Source organism: Aphelocoma coerulescens, chromosome 5 (genome assembly GCF_041296385.1).
Source record: "Aphelocoma coerulescens isolate FSJ_1873_10779 chromosome 5, UR_Acoe_1.0, whole genome shotgun sequence".
NCBI classification, from domain to species: Eukaryota; Metazoa; Chordata; class Aves; order Passeriformes; family Corvidae; genus Aphelocoma; species Aphelocoma coerulescens.
Genome location: NC_091019.1, coordinates 42,034,610 through 42,059,533, shown reverse-complemented (window position 1 = coordinate 42,059,533; position 24,924 = coordinate 42,034,610). Strand labels below are relative to the sequence as shown.

General features: G+C 41.2%; 1 protein-coding gene across 4 annotated transcripts in view; it reads left to right on the top strand.

The window, feature by feature from the left end:
- The first annotated feature begins 631 nt into the window (after positions 1–631).
- BAZ1A (bromodomain adjacent to zinc finger domain 1A) overlaps positions 632–24,924 on the top strand; it is a 64,228-nt gene continuing 39,935 nt past the window's right edge. For 2 of the 4 annotated variants that reach the window (XM_069017803.1, XM_069017800.1), the window contains exons 1-4: positions 632–1,788; positions 2,474–2,623; positions 9,508–9,786; positions 19,976–20,119. In XM_069017803.1, the coding sequence (XP_068873904.1) occupies positions 2,511–2,623; positions 9,508–9,786; positions 19,976–20,119 (536 nt within the window). In that variant the 5' untranslated portion in view covers positions 632–1,788; positions 2,474–2,510. The other 2 variants (XM_069017802.1, XM_069017801.1) reach the window with 2 other exon arrangements.

Below are 24,924 nucleotides of genomic sequence, written 5' to 3'. Positions count from 1 at the left end.
CATAATGATACTGGCTTAAAAATAATAAGATTTATAAAAATTCGAAACTCAGAGCTTTTCTTTCCCTTCTAATTAGTAAGCCTTTTGGGGCTGCATATTCCAGCGTTTCTCTCAAACTTGAGATTTAGGAATGTAATTATTTTTAAGGTGACCTGAGGTTCCAATTTAATTGCAACTGCTGAAGAGCTTAAAACAAAGTGTTGCAAAATTTCACTGTAACCCTAAGAGTTGGCAACACTAAATGTCATAAGCATGGCATACTATACAGTCTTGAAGCAAAGCAGACTAAAAATTATCAGATACAAGTGTATTAATTCAAGTAGCATTTGTGCCCTTTGCTAGAAGGAAATTAAACACTGAAAGGGAAGGCAGCTGGTAAATGAAAATAAACTGGTAGGACTCAGAAGTTAACCTGGTGTCAGTTCAGGCTTTGTAAACTTAACTTGAGGAAGTGAACATTAACATTTCTCAGTGCTTTTGATTAAAACCTGATCATTTTAAAATAAAGTAATTAATGGATTGTATGTACACATTCTTTTAGCCTTTAGTCACACGTGCTACTGCAGTGCCGATTGCTGCCTTTACTTGCAAAAGAAAGCAAATCATGCACAGGTGCAGGAAACAGCATGGGACCTTTATTTGCAAAAACGGCATTTTCAGTTGTTGAATTACTTAGGTATCAGCCTTCAGATATTAACCATCTCAATAGTTCTGAGGACTTTCTACAATTATTCTGTAGGTTTTTAATATAAACACTGCACTTAGTTGTGATGAATTATAATGGATGTGGACTTTCTGTGGTTTTTGTCTTCCAACATGGCTAGCACTCTTAGGAACACAATTAATTTAATACTCCAGTTTTAATTACCTATGGCACTGTAAAGGCATTAGTGCTAAAAAAAAAAAGGTGAAAAATGAATATACTAATGAAACCATTTAATGGCATTTTCGGTGAACTGGAAGGAAAAGCAATGTTATGGGGCCCACGTATAACCCTCCTGGTCATCTTAATTATATACAATCGCACTTTCTGCAAAATACACCCGTACGCCCCCGCACGCGCCAACAGCACTACGGCTCGGGGGCTGTAACTGAGAGAGCAACGTCCCCGGCCCTGCACTGTCAAACGCCGAAATCCGCTGGCGATCAGCCCCGCAGGAGACGCGCCGGGGCCCCTGCTCGCAGGGCAGGTACGAAGGGCAGACAGGGGTGGCTCCGGGGCCGAGCGGTGGGTCTCGCCGCGGCCGGCGGTCTCACAGCTGCTCGGTGACCCCTCGGCACCGGCTGCTAACGCCGCTGGCGGAGGCGCGGGTGGGCAGCACCGCACGCCGCAGGCTCGGCCACCCCGCCGAGCCGTGACCGCCGTGCCGGGGTCGCCGTGCTTGTGCCGCCCGCGGCCCGGCCCGGCCCGGCCCGGTCGCAGCGCCGCGCGGAGAGAGCCGCCTTCCCCCACCGGGCAGCCGGGCTATGCCCACCCCCCGCACAGGAGGTCTCCGGCTGATAATTCAAAAATGGAGGATGCGCCCTCTCAGCCATTAATTAATAATGTAGCTCGCTGTCTTCCTGTGTGACACACGCTGGAAGGCACCGAGCGGCCAATAAAGATGTAGGGGAGAGCAGGCGAAGGCTCCTCCCCGCAGCTCTTCCTGATTGAGGGCTTGAAGAAGTAGATCAAAAACTTCCCAGGAGCCGGCGGGGGGGGGCTGAGGAAAGGAAAGAAACGCGGCGAGGGGGACCGCGCTCCGTACCGACCGACCGAGCAGCGAGCGCAGCCTGCGGCCGCACCAGGTGGGCAGGAAGGGAGGGAGCCCCGCAGCCCCCGCTGGACAGGCCGGAGGCCGGGCTGTCCCCCGCGCCGCGGCCGCGCTGTCCCGCGTCGGCGGAGCCCGGCAGCCGCTGGGCCGGGGCGAGGCGCGGGGCGGGAAGGGCGAGGACCCCAGTTAGGCAGCGACCCGGCAGGAAGGGAAGGAGGGAGATAAGTGGTCGGCGCTGCCCCTCCTGGGTGTTTGCGGAGAGGAGGAGGAGGAGGAGGAGGCGGAGGCGGAGTGGAAGTTGGTGTCCGGCCCGGCGTGTGTGGGTCAGAGGCGGGGGAAAGGGGGTGACCCAGAGGCAGGGGCGCCGCAGGAGACAAAGCGCGGCCGGGGTATCCCCGAGCCGAGCACGTTGCGCGGCTGGCGCGGGGGTTGCCGCCTCCGCCCGCCGCTCGGCGTCATGGCCCCATTGTGAGGCGGGCGGAGGCGGAGGAAGGTGCCGCCGTTGGTCCGCGCGCAGTCCCAGGCAGGCAACGGCGTGTCGGGCACACAAAAGGCTCCGCTGAGCCGCCGCTCCCGCTCGCTTCTACCCCGGCTCCCCCGGGAGGAGGGACACGCCGGGCCCGCTCCCTCCTCCCCGGGCTGGTGGGCGCCGCTGCCTCACTTAATCTCTCCGTGTTTTGTTTTTTTCTTTCCTTTATTTTTCCTCCTACCCCGTGAAGCCGATCCTGGGGCAGGAAGAGAGCCGGGAGCGGGGCGATGCCGCTACTGCACCGAAAGCCCTTCGTGAGGGTGAAGCCCCCCGCCGACCTCCGACCGGACGAGCGTGTTTTCTACTGCAGGGTCACTAACGAGATTTTCAGGAACTACGAGTAAGAAACAGCCCCGTGTCGGTGTCCGCGTCCCTATGTCCGTCCTGCGCTCCCCCGCTAACCCCCCCGCGCTCCGGCGGCGGCGGGCAGGGAGCGGCTGGAGCCCCCAACGAGTCTGACACCTGGGCGGGCAGGGAGGGAGGGAAGGGGATTCCCCGGAACGCTGCGGGGAGCCTTGCCGGGGGGTGTGAGGGGGGACCGCGGCTGGCGCCGAGCCTGTGCCCTCGCAAGGGGGGTGGGGGAAGAGAGGGCGGATCTCTCGCCTGGGGCAGGGGGAATCCCTGCCCCTCCTCGGCGGGGGTACCCCGCAGCCCCCTTCACTCGCGGGGAAGGAAGACAGCCGGCTCCTTCCCCCCCCCACTCCTGTCGCTCCTTCCGCGGTGTCGCCCCTGCCCCCGCCGGGGAAGTGAAAGTTGCGCGTGTGGGAGGCGGCGGGCGGCAACGAGCGTCTGCCGGGCTCGGGCTCTCCCTCCCGTCCGCCCCCGCCGGCAGCCGCGTGTCGGCGGCGCACGGTGCTAGGCCGCCCCGCGGAAGGAGCCGCGCCGGGCCCGCGTTCAGCCGGCGCGGCGGGGCCGCCCGGCATGCGCCGGTCGCGCTATTGTTGTGATGACGGCCGGGCGGGGGGCACCGGCCGCCGGGCCCGCTGGGCTCCCCGGCCGGCTCCCGCCGCGGTTAACCCCTTGCTGGCGGCCCTCGCCGCGCCGCCCAGGGCCGCGCTCGCCCCGCCTCCGCGGGGAGCCGCCGGCTGACGCGGTTGGAAATGGCCGGCGGGGGAGCGCGGGCGCGGGGTCGCTGCACCTGTCCGGCGGGGTCCCGCCGCCGGAGCTCTCCCCTGCCGGCCGGGCGGGTGGCACCGCCGGGGGTTAAACCCGGCCTGAAAGCCAGCGAGCACACCTGTCCCCTTAGGAGATTTCTTTCTAGTGAGGCTTTTATCGCTCTTCCCATTCTCCTTTTTCTTTTTTTCCCCTTACTCTTCCCCCCCCCCCGCTTTTTTTTTCCCCTTCTTCCTTTCTCTTTTCCGCGTGTAAAAAGCTGAACAGGAATGGTGGAATTCCCGTTAACGGTTGAAGGCGGATGGCACGGGTAGTCCCGAACTTAGAGCCACTCACTTCACCGCTTGTAAGAACAATGGACAGAAAGTATTTAGCGAGACGTTTATCAAAGGCCGATTAATTACGTGTTTTCACCACCGGTCTGATCCAGCACCATCCCCACCTACAAAAGGCCCCCACATCCAAACTATAATTTTTTCAAAGCTGTGCAGACTAACGAGGTTAAATCTAAAATGCTGTTCATTTGCAACATACAAAATAAAAGCACACCTAAATCTTTTTCATGCTTAGACTTGTTTTTCTTACTTAAATACACGTCACTTAATAAATTTTTTAAGAAGCTAGATTAGGTAACTTTGAAGGGTAATGCCTTACTGTTCCCTGAACTATATACTCTAGGGGTGTTGAATATGTTGTTGGGAGTTCTAGAAGGAATATTTTCCTTATAGGGCGTATAAGAACCTAACAAGGGAGAGCTGACAGCCTCCTGTTTCTGTAGGAATTAAGTCCCCCTCCCCCAGCTTCTGATATTTTGAAGCTGCTTTTCTGGTTAGAATTATTATCACATCGTTAGATGACTCTCATGTATTTGTATAAGTTTCAGGTACATGTGTAGTTTTACTGAAATTTCAGTATGAAAAGTATCCTTTTAAAATGTCTGTCTGTTCTCAAAATGTTTGGTGACTACTTCAAGTATTCTGACAGGCTTACTTATACGGTAAAGGTGTTGTCATTAAGAAGTATGAAAGACCAAATTCCTTACTTAACCAAAGTTCATGAATTAAGGGGTAAATTTAGATGTGTTCACACAGGCAATCCTTAGACATGTCAGTAGGTGGTTAGCTGAGAGGTCAGGTCTTAGAATGTGGTATTTGGGAAGACTGCAGAAAACTCTGCTATGCTTGGGGTTTTTGTGTGTGTGTGTGTGTTTGTTTTTGTTGGTTTTGTTTTCTGGATTTTTTTGTTAGGTTGGGTAAAATTGGTGTGTTGGATTGAAAAATGTAGTACTTTTTACTTAGCAAAGTGTTCTGGCACAGATGGGTGGTAAGTTTAGGTTAATGTTGGTTGTGTCATAATCTGCTGGAGAACATAGGGTTGGTCATCTTTGAGACAGTTTTAAAGATGCTGATCCTTGTCTCTACTGGTTGCTGATGGATAACGTCTTCTGAAAACAACATTTCCTATTTCTTTGTCCAAGCAAGGGTGATTAGATTAATAGGGATAGGGAGGGCCCATTTCTTAAAAATTGTATTAGCGGTTTCATGAAAGAAAGCCATTGTCTAAATCTGGCTTCTCTGTATCTGCTTTTTAAGGGGAGAATTTCAAAATTACAGAGTCCGACTAGATCAAGAGGGCTGTATAGATATATACGATAATCTGAATTCACCCGCTTCATCAACTATATTAGTGCTTTTAACTAATACAAACAGTTAAGACTTAAGTTGGTTTTGTGTTTGTTTTTTGTTAGGCTGTTTGGTGGGTTTTTTGGCAGAGCACAGACTTAGTGTTGAAAAGCTGCTTTCATGCCTGTGTCAGCTTTACTAGAGTTGAACACAAATCATACATTAGTATTCATCTTTTTTCTATATAAGAAATGCTTATATGAGAAGAATTTGGCAAGACTAGTATTTTGTAAAGTGACTTTCCTGTTAAGAATGTATTTCCTCTTTAATTTGAAATACAATCACATAATTTTGTAACCCTTTCAAAAGGGGGGGCCATGTCCAGTTGTATTTATCCTTAGTAGGAGAAAGTGGGGGAGCTGATGTTCTTCATGCTTGGTTGTATTCCTGGTTAGAGGGACAGACCAGCAAGGAGAGTCTGTGAGGCCATAGCAGGAAAATCAAGTACGGATGTGCATGAGATGTATGGGATGCATGAAAAACGTATTGAACCAGTGGGATGTTACCACCAGTCTTCGATGCCTTGTCTGTGAAAGTTAACAGCTGATATAGATGTGCAGAGAAAGCCACTATTAAAGTGTGGGAAGTCTTGCATATGAAGACAGTTTGAAAAAGAAAATGAGTAGTATAGATATAGTGGTAGGAATGTTTTCTCATTCTAGAATGTGAGGGGGAGGAAGAGCTGTTTCTCTTCATCTTCAAAACTTAGTGAAACTTCTTTGCAGGTTGGCCTGTGGAGTTCTTGGTTACAGTCAAATAGAGATCTTTCAAAAGGCTTTTTAAGTGTCCTTAGTTAAATTAGGTGAATTTTCCTGTTTCCTCGGAGAGAAACTCATCACTTTAAATGTATTCCTTAATGCACAATTAACCTGCAAATATTAAGGAATAAATGTGTCATGATTTTTTTGCTTGTTTGTTTTGCGCATTATTTGTAATACATATTCTTGACTACATCTGGAGATGAAGAATATAAGAAAACTCAGATCCAGGGTGGCAGAGTTGGTCTTCTCTGATTACCCTTGTGTGGTACACTAAATTACTTGTTTTTAACATATGCTAAGAAAATGAATGGAAGTAAATGCTTTGCAACAAATGCTCTTGAAGCACACTAAAAATATAGTAGATCTTAAACGCAAGGGGAATATTTGGTTAATTCAAGCAAAAGATAGCCATAATTTCTAGGCTGATTTTTATACCCATTGCAAATGCAGTAAGTACAGAGCTTGCAAGTAATTTATTTCTAGGTTCTGTTAATGAACTGCCTCCTATCAAATACGTACTGAGTAGCAGCATTAAACTGCTACTCAGTGATTTTGCTGGTAATTTTACAGTTAGTCTTAACTTGCATAGAAAACTTAACTAATTAAATGAAAAGAGACATCCAGCTGAGAAGTTGGTGTTAATTACAAATAAAAAGACAACTTAGTTTTAGTCCATGCTCCTTGAGTAGTTGAGCTGATGTGGACATCACCAGGGTGCTGCAGTCACATTTGACTTCTCGAATGCAAATGCAACCATGGAAGTGAACTTTGTGGGTGTGTTTTGTACGAACTTCTTCCTCCATGTTGTCAGGAGTCACAGAAATCTTAAACCAGCTAGGAAGCCCCAGAAACCATAATACCCTAGATAAAGATGTAAAAGTAAGGCTTCAGATGTGATGTAGAAGCAGATGCTTTGCTCTTGTGAAGTTAAGTTGTATGTAGAATATGATCAAGGGCATTATTACCCTTCAAATAAAAGGAAAGTGTATTGCTGCTGCTGCCATTCCCTTGGTTTGGTAGCTCTTGTGTCTGGTTTTTGTCAATCATTTTGTGATAACTGATGTGCACTGGAGAGAGGGACAGAAAGAGTATATTTAGTGCTATACTGTGGGATTTTGTTTGCTCTCAAACCAAGTTAAAGTGACATCCTTAAAACATTGCAATGAAACTCTGTTAACAGTCTAAGGTACAGATGATTTTGATGTACTTTAGGTAATGATAGGTAAAGACAAATACTGCTTTCAAAATTGAATGTAGGTTTTTTTACACTGGTTTTTTTTCTTCCCTGTGAATTCACAGGGGAAAAATCCACACAAAATAAAAGAGGAAATGAGGGAGAATGAAACTAGATACACAAAACATGCTCGTATGCAAATGGAACATGCTTTCTTCAAACATGTTTCAGTTAAAGTAATCTTAGCATTTTGTACTTGTAATAATCATAGATTAGGAATTTTTAGAGAAAGGTTTGTTGTTTGGGATTTTAAAAATTTTTTTTGTTGGTTTTTTTAAAATTTTTTTTCCTCCTCTAAGTTCAATGCTGCTGCTTTAAATAGCATGACTGCCCAGCGTCCCCTCACAAAGAATAACAGCAGCTCTTAAAGAGACACTGTCATTGTAAACCTCTATCTCTCCCTTGCTCTTTGACACCACCTTGACTTTTTTTTTTTAACTTTTACTTTCATCGTTTTTTAAAAATTATATTCTGGTTCATTTTTAGTAACTCTTTAGAGTGTTTTTCTGTTTCCTGGCTAAAGATAATTATCAAGAGCCTCTTTGGTGAGACAGAAAAATATATGTAGAAACACAGCTGAATGAAGACTTAAGTAAGTGTTCCATTATCCATTGAATATCCATCCGTAAAAATCAGTGTCAGTCTAATACAGAAATACTGAAATGTAGGGCAGGACAAGACCTGAAGAGATAACATTTTATCTATCACCTCGCAAAAAGCCCCAAACCAAACTCGTGAAACAGATTTTTGTCTAACCTGTTCTTTAATATGTTTAAGTAAGTATAATACACAATAAAGATGCACAAAGAATGACTGACAGCCATCTGTTCTTCATATATTGAAGAATAATTTGTCTAATTCTCACTCCTTTGTTCTCCTTTTCATGTTTAGAGTAAGCAGGCCCACATTATCCATGTACTGTCAAATATATTACGTAGATAGGAGGATAGCAGGTGATATAAAAATCTGAAAGTTTGTAGCTATTAAATATTATTCAGATAATTTATCTCTTCTGTCCTTTTCCCCTTCTCACAGCTGATGTTCTTCCTAAAGCGTATCTCACTCAGAGGAATCCTGTGCTCATACAGAAAGGATTATCTGAGCCAAGGCCCTTCATTGTCCTCAATCTGAAATTTCCATTTTCATTTACAAAATGTTATGGTTCATCTGTCCATCTGCAGTGAACACTCATCTGCATCACTGTCACCAATGAACGTTTGCCAGCTTGGGTTTGCAGGGAGACTGCAAGAAAAAACTCAGTGTGAACTGTCCAGTTCTCTTAATCTCATTACTAGAAATTATTTGAACAGGTCTATCCTTTTAAAAATGGGAACACTCTGGTTTCGTTTTGGATTTTTTTTAAAAGGAATTAAATGAAACTTCAGTGTAGGTATCTCATGTGGCATGCAGTTGTCTGAAAGTTCTGTGTGCTTTGAAATAGCTGTGTTGGACTGATACAAGGCAGAACAAACCTTAGTTTGTCATGTGTGTTCAGTAGTTATCAATACTAGTCCATTAATATTTCTAAAGGCAAATAAAAGCATTGTCTGAACTGGGGCATATTGAAAGATTGCTTTGCCGTCTGATCACTGATCCATAGTATATGATGTGTTTAAACATGGCTTTGGGAATAGCTACATCATCTACTTCATCTAGAAAATGTTTTAATAAACTGCTGTTCTTCTCATACCTGTCATAAATGGACAGATTTTGACTAATGAAAGCTCTTCATTCTTGATTCCAGTATAATAGCTAGTAAGCAAGCAGTGACAATGCAATTTAGCCTTAATAGGAAATGTGTGGAAGGAGGAGAATCAATATTTACTAATGGAACAAGGGAGGAAAAGAATCTGTAGGAGAAAATGTTTCAGTGCTTTTTTGTAAGAGGTATGCAAACAGTGAAGGAATAAAAACTATTTAGAGAACTACTTGACACTGATTTTTTACCTCTCTCATCTTTTCATTTGTGAGTTAAGGCACTCAAAATCTGGAACTTACTCAAGTTGCAACATGTTTCTGTGATCTTAGTTATTTCGTGTTTGTACAGTTTTAGGTGCTCGTCTTGCAAATATTTGTTGAAATGGGGAAGATGTGAGTGTGATATGACACCTATTAAACTCAGTATGATTATTATTATGCAAAAGGCTTCTTACATATGAATATTTGTTTGAAGCATTTCTAGGTCTTGATTCTCTTACTGTAGTCTGTAACGAGAGGAGACTTGGTTGTACAATAGCAATTTCCCATGTCATGGCTGAAAAATGGCAAATAACCCGTGGTTATCTACAAACTGTAGAGGAGTAGAGCTGCTTTTGCATTTCAGGCTTGTAAAAGATATTTGCAATTTCCTGCTATATTAACTATGAGCAAGTTGAAAATGTTAGTCAGAACTCAACTGTTTTCTTTTTCTTCTCCTTCTGGTCTTTCTTTTCAGTGATTTTTTTGAACGCACCATTCTGTGCAACAGTCTTGTGTGGAGCTGTGCTGTCACAGGTAAACCAGGACTCACGTATCAGGAAGCACTGGAATCAGAGAAGAAAGCCAGACATAATCTTCAGAGTTTTCCAGAGGCACTCATCATTCCAGTTCTCTACCTGGCCACCCTTACCCATCGCACCCGACTTCATGAGATCTGTGATGAAATCTTTGCTTATGTCAAGGATCGCTATTTTGTTGATGAAACAGTGGAAGTACTTAGAAATAATGGTGCAAGGTAAGTATGTATAAAAATAAATACTTCTTTTTGTTTGATGTTGGTTGCGTTTGTGTGTGCATTTTTGAACCCAAAACCCAGGGTAATAAATTCCATCAAACAAATACATCCAAGTGAGGTGTGATGCTTAAGCTGGTGATACTATTACTGCACTTCCCTACGTTAATTAAGAGCAGGATTGTGTGGCTGTGCTTGATACCTTTCCTTAGCTTTGACACAGCTGTGGAGATACGGCAGTGCTCTCAGGTCTTGACACTGCATGTTTTTGGGTGTATGTGTTGGATTTGCAAAGGAATGTCAGTATTTTGATGTGAGAAAGGTGGGTTGTTCTGTAGAATAAGATTTAATGAGAAGTTAGGGGAAGCTATGTCTAAAAAAACATACAAAAGTTTTGATAAATCATTCAGAATAAATGGCCAAACTACTGAAAGCTTAAAATATTGGATAAATGTTGGATTTTTACTTTTTAGGTAGTGCAAAAATTGTGATTGCGTTATCAGCAACGTTGGGAATTTATTGTAAGATGTTTATAAATAGTTGATTATCTGGAATTTTGGTTGATACAGGTTTCTTCCCACTCAGAGCTAGTGTTATGCTTACTGTTATACTGGTGTATTTATTGCAAAGTTTTTTATTGTTGTCTTAGACTGTTTAAAACCTAGGAAGAATTTTGAGCTTCAGATGCTTTCTTATATCTTTGGTACATATGCTCTATAGTATAAATAAGCTTGAGTCTTTCTTTAAAGCAGCTTCTGGGAGAGGTCTAGAAAAGCTTCATGTTTTGTCTAAATGAGTTTACAGTTTCATTTAATTGAAGTTTAAGGTGTGAAAAAACATGCTCAGTTTGGAAATATCTCCAGAATGGGTGCTAAAGCCTTTGTGGGTTCAGCTGCTGCTGCTGTGGTTTTTGTTGTTTGTAGGGTCATTTTATTTTGCTCTTTTTCAGGAGGAAGGTGACAGCTTACATTTCAGAGTAGAAGGGACTCCTGTGGGTAGCCTGATACACAGTGCAAGTCTGGTGTTTGTTGGGTGATAGGAATGGGCTGGTTCAAAATGGTCATTGGAGAACAGTTGTTCTGTGTGAATTTTTGTAGTGGCTGATCCAGATATTATTTATGGCAAATTTTGTACTACACCAGGAAGAAAAATCTTGATGCACTGCAGGAGATAAGTTGTAAGGAGATTGGTATGCATATGTACATAAGGTCAGTGCTTAACAGAAAAGCTTTCCCTCTCTTCACTGCTCTATTCTTTTCAGCCAGTAAAGTCCCAGTCTGTAAAGCCAGGACAAGAGCAACTTCAGTAGAGTTACTGCCTTCTGTATGGAAAACCTATATCCAAAGTGTCTTCCTCTTTCTCATCTTTATACTTGTCAAATGACTAGACTGAGGTTACCACTGGTATTACAGTCATTTTGCTTAGAGAATAAGGTGTTTATTTGTTTCATTTGTTCGTTTTATTTAGAAACATGAATATTACGAACTGTCAGTATAGTTCAGGTGTTCTTTTTCATTTGCTCAATGAAATGCCTTAGTATCTTCAGAGGTAGAAAACTGTTTCCAAAATAATAGCAAAAAAAAAAAAGATTGTACTTCTAAAAGTTTTTTCCCTCAAGAATGGCTCTTTCTATTACTTCTCTAAAATATTTGTGTGTGTGCATTGTAGCTTTCCAAAGATGTTTCCAAAGGTAAAGTTGTGATATCTCTTTAAGAGAGCACTGCAGCTTTTTTAACGTCTTTAATTCGACCTTCTTGGTTACTCAAAGCTGTGTAGAGATAAACACAAAATTGTTAGATATGTATATTCTACTTTGATCAGTATATGAATAGGATATAAGCTAAATTTATTAAGCCTCTGAGATGGGCTGGATACCATTCAAAAGATGAAAGTTTCGAATAAAATTTATTTCCACCAAAATTAGCCTGCTAGAGATTGTCTGTTTTAAACTACATAACTATCAATTGGTGTAAAATCAAGAATAAAAAACTTGCCTGAGCTGATTATATGCCACTGATATTCCGGACAAAGGTATAGCAGGGAGCTAGTTCAGACCTTTAATACTAAATCCAGGAAACACTGCAAATAGCGTGGTAATGCGGAGGGACTTTTATGCTTAGAGGTACATAATTAAAGAATACAAAGTGGGAGGAGGTGAGGCATTGTTATTTGTCTGCCAATTAACAGTTGACTTTGACCTGTATCTTGAAGTACTACACTGGGGATTAAGTGTACCAACTCATGTTACTTGTGCATAATATGGCTTTTCACCGGAGCTGTTTGCACGCATTTGTCATGTACAGCTACGTTTTTGTGATCTTTTCTAGCAAGAACTATCACAGTCCATCTATGTTCTAATAGTGTCCTATGAGGCCAGTAGAATTTGGAAGATCATGAAAGCCCAGTTGTTTTGTGGTGGTGTAAATTCTTCCACTGCTTTTATGTATGTTTTTTGCATGTGTAATGTCAGCAGGATCATTTGGTTTTCTGAGCTCTGTGCATCATTTAATGCCAAGCCCACTATATAATGCATGTGTAACCAAGGGTTGCTCAAACAATTAAAATATTGATATTTTATAACTCCTAACTTTGCATGTGTAATATGCTTGTAAGATAGACTGCAGCTTTCTAGATTTTGAACAAAGTAAGCAATAGGGAGCCCAAACACTAGAAGGATTAGCATTTTGGCTCAATGCAAATGTGTTTTATCTTGAGCATATGAAGTTGCTTATAATACTGCAAGGAATGACAGGTGATCTGCTTCGTTCAGACGTTCAGAGTCTAGGTAGATACTGGGTTTTTTGGTTGTATGAAACCTGTGTGTTCTGGTTGTTGCAGTGTCTAATGTCCCATTGCTTTTTCTGGTGTTACATCTCTTCTGGTTTCTAGCCTTTTGCTGTGCTGCTCAGTTTTGAATTTGGCCACTTCTGCCTTGTTACTGAGGTCTGGCAGGAGGAACTCAGGAGAGTTTGGGATACACTGTCCTCCTCTTAATTTGGTATGTCTGGTGTCTCCAACAGCCCTTGTCAACCAGAAACAAAGTGTAGAGAAAGCCCCCCCAGTCCTATCACGTGGCTTGTTCAGGTGGTCTCTAAAAATTATGGGTGCATTTTGGTAATCTGTTAGAAGCAACGAGGTAATTCTGCTTGCTCTTTAATCCTTTCAAGTGATGTTTTGACTAAAAATGGCCACCTTTCTTGGTTTGTATGTGTCCTGACTTTTCTGGCCAAACTGGGGCTGACTCTTCTCCAAAGTGGAAGCTGTGCTATGCTTTAAAACACAAGGTGCTCAGATTTCCAGTTAAAGAAACATAGGAATTGTGTAACAACATTTTCCTAGTACTGCCTTCACAAAAGACAAAATTATTATTTGAAACATTGGTCAGAAACATTAAATAATACAAAGAGAAAACTTAATCTAAAATTAAGTTTGAGTTGCTAAAGAATTGCAACCAGTTGACACTGTAAATATTATCATTTAGAATGTCAAATTGTAGTTTATAGAAAGTAGTTTATTGAAAAAGGCATGGAAGTTATTTGAGATTTTGTTGGGCGGGGATTAGAGCAATATTTCATGTTAGCCATGGTCAATTAAGATGTAAAATAAGCAGCTAATGTTTTAGCTCACACTTTATTGAAGGAGAGGAAAAATGTTGATCGCATTACTGGAATTGCTTCCTGTATTTGACGTTCAGAGCTAGAAGTTCAAGACCCATTACATACTTGTTGGTCTTTTGATTTTCCACAAGGAATGGCATCTCTTGCAGTAACCTGTCCCTTTGTTGCTGTCTTAGTACTGTGTTTTATTACTGGTACTTGAAACTTGAGAAATTGATTTTCAGCATCTTGATGTCTGAAGGCAGTTACCTGAGAGCTGGAACTATGTGGTATGGAAGGCCTACCTGAAATAATAATCTCAGCTAATGCCTCAGACACACACACAAAAAAAACCCCTTCAACAGCCCAACTCGCTCAGCAGTAGGACCTGTTCTTTTCTGCCTGAAGTCAGCAACATGCTTTTTGGGTTTTAAAGCTATTTTAATTTGTTGGAGGAAAAACGACATTTAAAGCATGTGTAGACAACCAGTTGTGATTTATTGTCAGTGTTCTGAGTCTGGGTGCTATCACAAAAAAATAATGTTTGTCTTTATTAGGATATACAAGTGAGCAGTTTGATAATTAGTTAATTAAGCTACAAGCTTTTGGTCTGACTTGAGCAGGGAGGAGATTTGAGGCTTTAGGTTGGACAGCTCTACCTCCACTCTTAAAAATAGCTTATGTGGTGATGTCTTCCCTTCCCCATGTAGAGGTTGGGGCACTACCAATTCTTGTCCATCAGTTAGTATGTCACTTAATTAAAAAGTCAACCACTTACAGACTAAAATAGGGTCCTTAAAGGTCAGTGTATAAGAAGGAAGAAAATCACACAGAATGTGGCAGATATAAAAAAGGAATATCTTTTTTTCATTGAATTTGACCACTAGATGACACCACTGCAAAAGAATACTTGCCTAATGTCTGTGAGCAAGCAACACCAGAATGCTTTTAAAAATGAATCTACTTGCAAAAGTAGTAGATGATGTTCTGTTAGGAAGATTGCTGCATCTGATCATATGTTTGATACAGGTTAACATCCTTTCTCTGCTTTGAGTGATCTGATGTTGACAATTGTAAGGCTGCAGGAAACAGATAGTCATAGATGGAACTTTTTTTAACTCATTAGTTGTTTGACTGGTGTCCCAGTGCTTTAGGAGTGCTCATAGTGGATTAACCACTGCATTAGGCCAATTAAAAGATTTGCATACTGTTTTCATCTCTGTAAGTCTTAACTGGGGCACAGGAAGCATGTTGCTGGTCATGACTATAGCTGATAAGGAGTTAGGATGGTAAAAGATAATCCTTGTAAGAGATAAAGTTATAGCTAATTTTCCAACTTCTTTTTATTCAAACTGGCAACTCGCTTATATCCATATCTATATCTCCGTAGTTGTCTTCTGAGTACTAGGATGAGTTATTATAAGATCACTAGGTAGTAAGTGACAAAGTGTTTTCCACGTTTAGACTCTAATAAGTTACGGAGAATTTAAATTACAATTACTAATTGTAGTGTGCTTTTTAGTGGTAAGGCTTAAATGTAAGTTCCTGTATACAAAGGAAGTTTGCTACTTTATTTTGAAAGGTGAATTTGGAATTCCAGAAAGTATCAAAACCAGTGTAGTGTCTGAAACAGCATCTCTGATAGTACTGGAGAGCAGCTTACCTATTCATAGAGCAAATTCAGTATGTGTTTTCTCAGCATAGCTGTTTAAGGATCAATCAACTTCTGGCTTGGAAAAATCATGTTTAAGGCATTCACTTTCCAGTGCCCTTAAATCCTTTGGGATATAAATGTAAGTGTAAATTTGTTGACTAATAAATATATTTGTATTTGACTAGTGGAAGCTATGAGATGATGATATGTGGGAGAGAACCTGCAAGTCCTTTCTTGAAGGTTGTTGAACAGCTGTTACAACAATTGGCGCTGCCAGTCTGTTAGATCTCATTCTCACACTCTCTACTTTTATAACTATAAATTCAAAGGTAAAGGTTTGGGTTTGTTTTTAATCAATACAATGTTATGAACCAAAGGCCGGACAGTCAAAATGATGCATGTACCAGTGTAGTACTGCCCTAATTCTGCTGAATTAGGAGATAGCTGATGCAGCTATTCTCTATGTACTCTTGTCCTAAGCAAAACCATATTTCTTACTAGTTTCTTTGAAACATGCAATCTTAACTATAACTTGACAGACAAATGAAGATGCTAAAACTCAAAAGCAGCAGCTCATTCCATACTTTAGGAAGCTGTTATGTGCATAAAACCTGTCTCCTTGTTGCGTGCTTTTGTTTGTGTGTGCATTAAACAGTACCAGTTAGCTTAGTAAAAGATGTCACTTACTCCTTCAGATCTTGCCTCTCTTTTATCTCTTTAATTACTTTCAAGCATATGAGAACTGTTAGGATGAGGATATTAATTACTGCACTTATTTGACATTTACTTATTAAAAACTTACTAAAAGCTGAAAAACAGAATGATGCTGTAGCTTTTTGGTACTTTTCTGGGGGTTTCTGTATTCAACTAACTTTACATACTGTTAGAAAAGGTATGTCAAAATGTTAACTTTGACATTTGAAAAACTTTGCTTTCATTTGTGTGTCTTAAAAGGTGAATTTGCCTCTAACTCACCGATCATTGTGGGTTTATTTTAAAAGTTGGCCTCAAAGTGTTGCAATGTTACCCCACTGTCCCATTTCAAACAGCCATGTGCCATCCGAGGGATGGTTTTGTCTTTTTGTTGCAAAGCATACAGAGACACATTTATAACTCATCTGAGCCTTCAGGGTATCTTGGTTTTTTGACTTGAAATGGGGACATAGCAGAGTGCCAGACTGTTACTTCTGTAAGAGTGATTAATGCCAGCCAGATCAAAAGCTGCTGTGCAGGATGCACAATTGAGGAGCTATGAGAAGTGGTCTCTCCTCTCAGAGCCTCTAACACCAGCCTTGGCTGGATGTAAAGGCCTACTTGGCATTTGGGAAGAACTTCTCTGGGAAACGAAAGTGCCAATAATTGCAGGGTCGAGGTTTTTCAGTTGATATCCTGTAATGGTTTTGGCCTGTTACACAGTGGAGCACAGAGACTGATGGAGTTGGGTTTCCTGAGAAACTGTCCTGTGCCACAGTCTGTAGTCTCTGGCCCTCAGATTGCTGCTGGAGTCAGTTCTGTTCTTTTGCTGGTGCAGCTGACCAGCCCTACCCGACATTCATGGATATCAATGGGACTTCTCAGACTTTTTCATTTGAGAGAGAAGATACACTTACATTCAAAAAAATAATTATGTTGGTGATACCACCACTGGCTTTGTGTTGAAAACTTTTGGACTCCTGTGTTTTCTTTGTTGTTTTGTTTTTTTTTTAAGAAAGGAAAGATAAAACCATAAGGCCAAGCATTTATTGGAGCCCTTCCCCTAATGTAAGAGACCTTAAAGAACTTAAGTTTCTGAGCCTAACAAAAAATAGATCTGTAAGCATGAGGCCATTCTTTCAAGAAGCCAGAGGACCCCATTGTTGAAAACAGCCTGTAGTGCAGAAATAGGTAAGCAAAATTGTTTTAAGTGCAGTGTTGTCTGAGGTAGAGTTGCTGGGACTGTTGTGTGAAAGTTTCTGATGGTTCTATTCTCAATTTATTTTGAAAGCCTTTGGGATTCACTCAATGTGACTGTAATCTTTATTGTAATTTGAAGAAAATGCTTCCTGACTGATGGGGATATTTAGGGTACATACTGACATACTTTGATGCTCTCTTTTTAGATTGTGTTATCTCCAAATGTTGTTTTATGGGAAATAGTGAGCATGGTTTGACTTAAGCTGTGTAAATATCTTGGAGTATCTTTTTTTGGAAGTAATTCAAGTAGTATGCTTCATTTAAATGTCTTGATTCAGCTTTCAGCTGTGCTGTTTTATGTGCCTTGTAAGAGTTGTAATGAGTGAACTCAGGGAATGCTGAAGTTAATTGAGAAGAGCAAACCACTTGCACTAGAAACAGAGTGTCTTTGCTGCTTAGTCTAGGGAACTGGTGCTATTAGCCATGGTTTGACTACAGGCTAAAAAAAAGGCCAAAAAAAATCATTAATAGATTAGTTCTTTAGTGCCAGAAGGAACGGTTGCATCACTCTCTTTAATCTCCCGTTTATCAGTAAGCACTGAATTGCATGGGATTGTGCTTTTATTGAACCAGGTAATGTGTGTTTCACTTGATTCCTTCCCCAAAGGTTTCTGGTAATGATTTGAATAGCATAGAAGATGGAGTATCACTTCCTTTCTGGGATAGCTTAATCTGTTAGTCATTCTTCCTGCTGAAAAATAAAGGGGAAGGGGGGGTGTGGTGCGTGGAATGCAACTGTATTGGGGATTTTGCTGCTTACTGAATCAAGCGTGTAGAATGTATAATTTCCATTCTTAGAGAAGGAGATGTGATGCCCTGTAAATTACAGGGCTGCTCGATGGATGAACAGGTAAAATCAATGTTGGAAAGCTCCTCGGTGGCTCGAATATTGAAGTGTTTTTGTGCAGGACGGCCCGGGGGTGTGTGCGCGGAAGCCTCTTTGTCCGTGGGCGCCCCGGGTAGCTCGGGGCGCGGTGCGGCGGTTGCGCGGTGGCTGCTGCGTGTGCCGCCCCCTCTAGTGGTGAGCGGGGTGAGAGTAGGAGCGTGTCGGTAGCTTTCGCTGCATTTGCACTCGGAATTAATTAAGCGTGTTTTAATTCGAATTGGACTCACTAGGAAATATATTTTATAATCTGAAACAAAGTAGTTCTACTAAGAAGTCTTTTTTCAGCAGGTGATCTTTGTTGGATTTAAAAAAACCCAGCCTAATAATATACATTCTGCCATGCAGTCAGCTCCATATTATTTAGTATGAAGGGGTGACTGTGATGTTCCAAATATTTGAAAACCAAGTTACTAATAATAGAATTTTCTTAGAAGACTCAGAGTCTGGTGCTGGGCCAGACCTTAATAAGCCTTGTGGGACTTGGATTTACTTAGGGAACTGTCACCAGGTTCTACCTCCCACTGTACTTGGGTGCTCTTGGTTCATTTTACAGAGTCTGTATAATTTTTTACAGTTAATTAGCTTGGTCTCCACTGGCTGGGAAGACATGTGTTCCAGCCCCAGACCAGCTTTGGAAACGAGATAGGCTGCATTGGAATGGTGGTGTGCCTGTGGCCAGCAAGCCCAAGTGGGCACAGGCTGCCTCTGTGTGCAAGCAGCTCTGGTGTCCCCATGTATACTGTAAGCACTAGTCATATTGTTGTCTTTAGGAGTACATAAGGATGTTAACAGTTATGTTGTTTGTTTGGTTTTTTAAAAATTAAATTATTTTCATATTTTTTTAATATTTTATCAGCTCTCTTCCTGTTAGAGAGAGCAACTACAGGGTCTAACTGCATTGCTGATCCTTGATAATGCCACAAGAATACTACCTAGAGTATTTTAATGTTATCATGTTATTTTAATTCTTCAGGTTTTTCTCCCGCTACCACCATCTTTTCTTTCCCCTTCCCCTCTTCTCCTCCCCTCTCCCCACCCTTCCCAGTGTGTGCAAGTTTTGGATAGTACTACCTGCTTGCAGAAAGATGTGTTCAAGAAATATTTTGACATTCCTTCCTTTTTGCCACTGTTCAATTCAGATAGAACAACATTTAAAATTTGTCATGGATGTTGTGAGGTTTGTTTGTTTTTAACTTAAGTGTGACGCCACACTAATTCAAGCCCAGGACTTCATGTGTTCTTCATCTTATGTATTTCAAGTGGGAGTTCTTGGTGCTCAGAGAATTATTAGATGTTCTTTTTCCCCCTGCTTTGAGCTTTTAGTGGTAGAATGTGACAATGTCCATTGACTACAGCAGTTAATTTTCATGAATCAGACAAGGCTTTTGGATGTTAAGCTAAAGAATAGGAACCATGGAATTCTAGAAAGGGGTGAAAGTTAGTGGTTAAGAACCAGCTATAGTACAGTCACCCAGCATGAAGTGTTGATTAATTATACTTTTTGATATGTAGTTAATTCTCCCTTTTATAACTAGCATTCAGGATGGCAAAGGAATAGGCTTGTTTTGTCAATTGTGTGTATGCCAGATGGAGCCTTAATATGTGTCAGCAGATGAATGGGCCATTATTAAGATTAGATGCATAATGATCATTTCAGCCTTGTTTATTTAGGTCATCGACAGTAGTAGAAGATGATCTCTTACAAGTAAAAATACTTTGGGATCTGACAGTCTTTTGCTTTTCTTAGACTGCTATGAAAATAACATAGAAGCTTTGTTGTGTAGTTTTAAAGCAACACACTAAGTTAACTTTTTAGTTTACTTAAATGAGAACTGAAAAAAACCTCACAGCCACAAGTAACTTGATTTGTTTTCCTGAGAAGTGAAGCTGATAGCTGTATAAGCAGATTAATTTCTCCATTTATTAGATGGTACTTATGAAATTAATGTTTTACCAAGTGTTGAGTGCAAGGCTCTTAGTTACTTATTTACTAGACAGTAAAGTGTTCAGTTATATATGTATTCTTAACATCTGCTACAGTTTTAGACTCCTTGTACTAGTGAAAGACTTTTGATGTTAATAAATGTCTGTGTTTTATTTCAGGTTGCAGTGTAAGGTTTTGGAAGTCATAGCTCCAACCCATCACAATGGAATGGCGAATGGCCACACCAGCAGTGCTGATGGGGACACAATTGTCATCAGCGACAGTGACGACTCAGAAACGCACAATAGCTCTGCACAAAATGGGTACATGATGCTTTTACTCTATGTCATGCAGACTGGGTGGAAATGAGACTAAAGCAGACATGTCAGAGTCTGACCAAAACAAATTACTTGATTTGTATGGATTGGGAGTGTTCAGGGAGCTGAAGGTTGACAAGCTGAACATTCAGAGGTGCCGGTTATGCTAATGCACTAGAAAACTCTGCATTATGAGAAATGGAATACCTACCGAATAATCATTGTTAATCTCTTTGTAATGACAGTGTTTTTGCTGGGAGATGATGGAAGAGCTGTGTTTATCTCTTGGTAGTTTTCTCTGCTGCAAAATCTGTGGTGCTGTAGCAGAAAGTGCAGCCATGTTCTGCATTTCTGGAGTCTGGTATCACTTCACTTCCATCATGGGGCTCAGAGTTGAGATTGCTTTATGACAGGAGGACACACTTTTACTGGAACTCTCTGAAAACCTTCCCAGAGACTTCATGTATTTGTCCAAAAAACCAAATACATACAAAGCTTTCTTCATTGTGCATGTGTCCATATAAATATGTCACTGTATTTAATGAATTTGATTATGATTTTAGGTGCAGTGAAACTGTGTGTATCCTGTCTTGAGGAACTTTCTATAGGCTGGAGTAGCTTAATAACATTGAATAGGAGAGCCTGTTGACTGTAACCATGGTATTTATTTTGGAGTATCCCTTTACTGACCAGTAATTGAGCCTATCCTAGCAGTATAATGGGATGAAAGACTTCTATGCTTCATAGGCATGATGATGAAAGAGGAAGGTTTGAAGTGGGCCCTAATCTAGGATCTAGCAACATACAGGCTTTGCATGAACTGTTATTGACTTCAAGATGTCACAGGGATGCAGAAGTTAATCTTGTCGATTGCTTCATGAGGAAGTTATGTCCTGACATGCCTAGAATAACTAGGGTGGAGCTCCTCACTTCATTAAGAAAATAACATGGGATAAATAATTTTTAAATTTCTTTGCTGTCTCTTGAAGGCAGTGTCTAACTTGTCCATGAAGATGTCCTATGTATTGAAAAAATAAATGCATTTTCAGTATTCCAAAAAGCATGTGGCATTTGAAAGGAGGTTATTCTTGGAATTAGGCAAGCATGCACAGAGCTGATTGTAGGATTGATCCTGTTACAGTGCTGTCACTTCCATGCATGCAGAGCTGGTAAGTGGTAAGACTTAAGTCTTGCACTCCCAGTCAGTCTGTCATTCTCCCCAGCTGATTAGTTACTTGGACAGTACAGAGAAGGGAGGGAAAATATTTTCTTTCTCTTAGAAAGGGAATTCTTGTGAGAATATACAGACTTTGAAGCATGTGACATGTCTAACTAACATTTATGCTACAAGTTAAATTGCAAACCTCTTGTGGCTTTAAAGTGCTTACTGGAAGTTTTAAGTGAGTCTGTTTAACATATGTGAGAGTGTAATAACAGTTATTTTCTAGATATATTCTGGGTATATGCAGACTTGAAAAGTATTATGTACTATGTGTAAAACCTATCTGAAAGTAAATAATTGTTGTGAATTTTTGTATGCCAGCAGATAAGATTCTTTTTACCATTGCTCATAACAATAAGAAATCCCACTGGACTGAATGACATTGTTTTGCAGCCCTAATCTTTCAGAGACTATATTTTGCTGTTTATGGAGAGACTTGCATGTGAAGAGTATGGATGTTAGTCACCTTGGGGCCAGTGTCGAGTTGATATGTGCAGGACAGTTCTGCCTCAGCCTGCACACAAATCTCCAGATTTTGAGACCCAGCCTTTGTGCAAACCTGCAGTGCTGTTAAACAATGGTACAGCAGATGCTCAGGGTGTTTGTGAGGGAGGGGGAGGGGAGCACAGCACAGATTGATAGGCCATCTGCAAATATTTTTCCTAAAGAATCTGTAAGGCTAGAGAATCTTAGCTGAAAATAGATGTCATTAGAGAGATCCCAGCCTTTCTGTGACCATACTCCTGTCTGTATGGAGCAGAAATAGCCATGTAGTCTGTACAAGTGCTCCTGCTGACCATTCTGTTGTGTTCTGCAGTAAAAGTTGGGATGGTACAGGGAGAAAGAGTCTGTAATGCTCTTTACTTTCCCTCAGAAAAACAGGCTGCTTTTTAAGGCCTGGGTTACAAAGCAGGAGGTAGCAATCATCTGAGTTCTTAAAACATTTATACTGTGCCCTGGGAGCCTCTGGTACCATAGGTTAGTGGTCACATGGAATAGCAGTATTCCCACCTTAAACTGCTAGACTTTTAAAGGTGAGGTTGAACTCTTGCGTTGGCTTTAGCACTCGGCAGCAGCCTGGAGGTGAGGAGCTTTTGCTGCCAAATGCATACAATTCAGCTGCAACTTAATTATTCATGTCATTCCTTTTGCCAGGGCAGTGAGTAGTGTGAATCATCAAGCATCATCAGAAATACTAGAAAAAAATATTTTTGGTTTATGGCAGTAAATTTGGGTGTTCAATTTGAATTAAAGTTTAATTTTGGGAAAGTGCTAATTGTTTCTGCAAATTTTGGGTTATAAGAGATAACAGTTTTTGGAAATAATGTCAGTGGAACCTTACCATCCAGGCCTTTTACCATCTTCAAATGAGTTTTTTAACTTTATGTGGAGAAAAAATTACGAACTGGATATGTCAAAATGTGGGCATAACTTGTCATTAAAGCTATACAAATATCTGCAGTACAGTAAATCTTTCTTCATCTTTAATTCTTTCCTTTCTTCCTCTCTCATTCCTCCATCACTTGAATCCAAGAATAATGATGATGGGTATTAGTCCTCTTTATATTATAAGGAAAGACCAAAGTACTTGGATCAAAGGCACCTTAAAATCGTCACCAGAAAGTTAAAAGTCAGGATTTTGTTACAAAATGGTGTTGTCTTGTCCCTAGAGTGTTGTTTTTAACAGTCTTCAGGTTGCTCTGTTTTGTTGTTGAATTTTTATTTAAGTTACAGGAAATAATTTGCAATTCCAAACGGGCAGTTGTTATTACTGCGCAGGACAGAGTTTCTTGTCAGTGGCAACCTTCAAAGATGTGCAGAGGCAGCTTTGCTGTGGGGATCAGTTTACTGCCACGTTACCTCTGTGTAAGGCACAAGGAGACCATAAATGATTGTGTTATTTAGCTAGCATTCTTCAGGGGAGTTTTTTTCCATTCCCAAATTTAGTTAAAGAGAAGAAGAAAAGCTACTGCCTCTTTCTGAAAAAGTGGGACAGCAGTCATTTTAGCACTTCAGGACAGCGCTCCGGATCCTCTAACTCTCAGTATTTTTCTGTGCAATTTTTCTACTTCTGTTAATACAGTAAGATAGAGGTAGCTGTGGCAAGACTCAGACCAGATGGTGTAGATAGGTGTCCTGGACAAGGTAATTGAGAAGAGGGAGGAGACCTTACCATTTTCTACAACCACCTGATTACAAGGGTGTGGTGAGGTGGAGGTTGGTCTCTTCTCCCAGGTAACAAGGGACAGGATGAGAGGAAATGGCCTCAAATTGTGCCAGGGGATGTTTATATTGGATATTAGAAAAAATTTCTCCACTGAAAAATCAGACATTGGAATAGGCTGCCCAGGGAAGTCAGGAAATCGCTGTCCCTGGAAGTGTTCAGAAGGGCATGTGGATGTGGCACTTGAAAATGTGGTTTAGTGATGAACAGGGCTGGTAGTTGGACTCGATCCTAGGGGCCTTTCCCAATCTTAACGATTTTATGGTTCTAAGGTCTCAGAAGTTATGGTATTGCTCCCTTAGTACCGTGCTGTCAGGATGTAGGATAGCAGTACTGTAGGAAGAAACTTATGTTCAGGTCATGTGGTCACCATGCCAAAGTAATTGAAGGCTTGATGAGATTATTACCTGTCAGTGGTTCAGTATAACCTTATTAAAAATGCAGGATTTTGACACAAGTACTAGCCACATTTACTTGAGTGCAGTAGAAAGTAGTGTAATATGGGTGAGTCAGTTGCAGTTTTTACCTGCTAAATTACACAATACTCTCTATTTGGTTGTGTGTCAGAGCTGTGCTGTGAAGATTTTTTTGTAAGGGATCTCTGCTGTGAAATGGGTCTAACCCTTTCTAACTCCAATGTGTTTTATATAATGCTTTACAAAATGAAGTATAACCAGAACTAAGAATATCTTTATGCCAAAGCAGCTAGATAATCTATATAATTTTTAAAACTTCTATGTGAATTGAATGACGTTTTTCTTCCTCTTCTGCAGTAAGCAAAATTTTTACTACAAATTTGGAAGAAGATATCAGGAATATATTTTCTTTTTGGGATAATAACTGGAAATTCAGAAACTAAGCAGAAAAAATGTAGTGTGTTTTGAAATTATGTTTGGGCTATTATATATGATCCACTGAAGTTGAGAAAGATTTACTCAAACTAAGAAGTAAAGATGAACAAAAGAGTTGAAAGTTTGATTATTCTTTGGGCTCTGAATTTGACTGCAGACAGTATTGAAGCTTAGAATCTGTTCAAAATGTATAAACAAACTGATATACTTTTGGTTTAATACTGGTACTCTGATGCCTTTTATTTTGTATCTGAACCATCATCTGTTTGGGTCATTCTTCAGCTTATTAGACTAAAGGACTGGAAACGCAATGGTGTGTGATGAGGTGCAAGTTTGTCTTCCATAGTATCCAGAAATTCCTAGGGACAGCCTTCATTACTTTAGCTTTCCTGTCTTGAGGCTGAAGATGGTCTTGGAAGACCAAGCCACGGTATGCAGAATATGAAGGCTCTTTTAACAAACTTATGTAGAGATGTTAAAATCTTGCCAGTGGATATACTGGATTACAGTTGAT